This window comes from Dipodomys ordii, unplaced genomic scaffold (assembly GCF_000151885.1).
Source record: "Dipodomys ordii isolate 6190 unplaced genomic scaffold, Dord_2.0 Scaffold123, whole genome shotgun sequence".
NCBI classification, from domain to species: Eukaryota; Metazoa; Chordata; class Mammalia; order Rodentia; family Heteromyidae; genus Dipodomys; species Dipodomys ordii.
Genome location: NW_012267339.1, coordinates 4,867,318 through 4,869,591, shown reverse-complemented (window position 1 = coordinate 4,869,591; position 2,274 = coordinate 4,867,318). Strand labels below are relative to the sequence as shown.

At 39.3% G+C, this 2,274-nt stretch overlaps 1 protein-coding gene across 4 annotated transcripts in view; it reads right to left on the bottom strand.

Moving 5' to 3' along the window:
• Positions 1 to 2,274, bottom strand: part of Tmem144 (transmembrane protein 144) — a 44,646-nt gene that overhangs the window by 31,276 nt on the left and 11,096 nt on the right. For all 4 annotated transcript variants that reach the window (XM_013029807.1, XM_013029805.1, XM_013029808.1 and 1 more), the window contains exon 4: positions 1,728 to 1,827. In XM_013029807.1, the coding sequence (XP_012885261.1) occupies positions 1,728 to 1,827 (100 nt within the window). The remainder of the gene's footprint in view (positions 1 to 1,727; positions 1,828 to 2,274) is intronic.

The following is a 2,274-nucleotide window of genomic DNA, read 5'->3' as shown; positions in this document are numbered from 1 at the left end:
ACATCTGGCTTTTTTTCTGCTTTTGGTGGTTAATTACAGATAAGAGTTACATGGACTCTCCTGCCTGTACTTGCTCCAAATCATGATCCTTAGATCTCAGCCTGCTGCATTGCTAAGCCACCAGCAATCAGCTTGTATAGCATTTTTGTGTCAAAATTTTGTCCTGAGGATCATACTCAGCACCTTATATGTTCAAGGTAACTTCTCTACTATTGTACTCCAACTTCATTCTGCCTACAAAATGTAAATATACTTAAAAGTAAATTCTTGATTAATAAGTCCTGTTCTTTGGCATCAATTTAAATTCTTTTTTTTTCTTTTCTAATGCTGTGACATGGTCATGATCATTAAGAAGAATCACCGAGGACCATCCAGTGATTCTGAATGATTCAGAATCCCTGTCCCAAGAAGTATGGATCCAAGGAGAGTAGTACAGCATTGTAAGAAGCAGGGCATACAATGGGAAAGAACATGAAAAAATGCACACATAGGAGACTAGTAAGTGACTTGCTTTGTTTTGAGGTGATGATGATGCTTGTGAGTGGAAAGAGAACCTCAAAAAGTAAGAAAAGGCAGATTTTTTTCATCTTACTCAGCCCTCCAATTTGACTTTCCTGTCCATCCTAACACTGACAAGGGCAGCCCAGTCCAGCAGAACTCTCCTGCTGGTGGAGGGCTCTGATCTACTTCAGTGTGGTACCAGTTGGCAGTCTCCTGTTATATGTACTTATTCAACACTTGAAATATGCGGACTGTTTCATTTCCTGGGTTTTTAATTGACTAAAGAGTCCCTGTGGGGCTGGGAAGGTGGCTCAGTGGTAGAGCGCTTGCCTTGTATGCATGAGGCCCTGGGTTTGATTCCTCAGCACCACATAAGCAGAAAAAGCAGGAAGTGGAGCTGTGGCTCAAATGGTAGCACTAGCCTTGAGCTGAAGAGCTGAAGGACAGTGCCCAGACCCAGAGTTCAGGCCCCATAACTGACCAATAAATAAATAAATAAGTAAAAGAGTCCCTGTATATGATCACCTGAGACTTGTGGCAACTCTGTTGGAAAATGCAACTCCAGAATTAAGGTTGGCCAGTGTTTCCTTAAAGAGCCAGAGAACACATACTCCAGGTTTTGTGGGTATATTCTCTTGCAACTTCTCAGCCCTCATTCTAAAGTAAAATCATCTATGAACAATGCTTGAATTGTTTGGTAGGGCGGCATTTCACAAGTGGTTGGAAGACTGGGCCATAGATGGCTGACCCTGCTCTCAGGAAGACTATGTTTCAGAATGAGAGGATTGGGTTTAAAACCTGGGGTAATTGAAACTTCCAGCAACTCAACCTCTTTGAATGGCAGCTCTTCTATACAGTGCTTAGCTCATGTAGTTGTGAAAATGAGGTATATGTCCAGCAAAGAGAAAACAAATATCAGCTCCCTTTCTTGCTCCTAAATTGTCTCCTATGTGTAATTCTTCATACTAATTTTTGTTTTGCTTTGATTGGAGTTATGTTGTTATTATTGCTGTTTTGCTATATTGTTCAAATATCTAGATAGCTTATTAAGATTTCAGGATAAATCATTAAACATGGCTTATTTTATGTGTATGTTCTATTAGCTAAACGAAATGCAGCTGCAAAAATACTACTTTATTTTTCTCAGCAGAACCAAGCTTTGACAGTTGCCTTCCACTAGAAATGGGTGCAAGAACTCTTAGTTGAAGTAGTTTGGGTTGTGTTACCTTGAGCTTGCCCAGCCAGTTAAGGCATTAAATGATCCCCAGATAAGGATTCCAAGGCCTAAGCCGATGGTTTTGATAATTGGAACAACAGCAATGTTTCCTGTGGATACAATACACAGAAGAAATGTTATTTCCAATATAGAAAATACATTAATGAACTGAGCTAGTGTTTATGGGATTTTGACAAGTTCAGTGTACTAGAGCTCTCATTTGTTAAATACAATAATTACTTTTTAAGCACTATTTTTTTAATGTAATGATTGCTAAAAGAATTAGAGCTAAGGAGGTAAAATCCACTGGATAAAACATGCTATACTAGCTTCTTGCCTAATTGTACAAATGATCTTCATCCTTAAAGCTCTATTCTGTTTTTTAAAATTTAGCATTTTTTTTTATTGTGAGAATACCGTACAGAGGAGTTACAGTTACATGGGCAAGATAATGAATACATTTCTTATCAAGCATTGTTGCCTCCTCTTTGTTTCCCCTTCCTATCCCTTCCCATACTTCCCTCTTACCCCCACCCGATCTTCCCCCCACTCCCCAC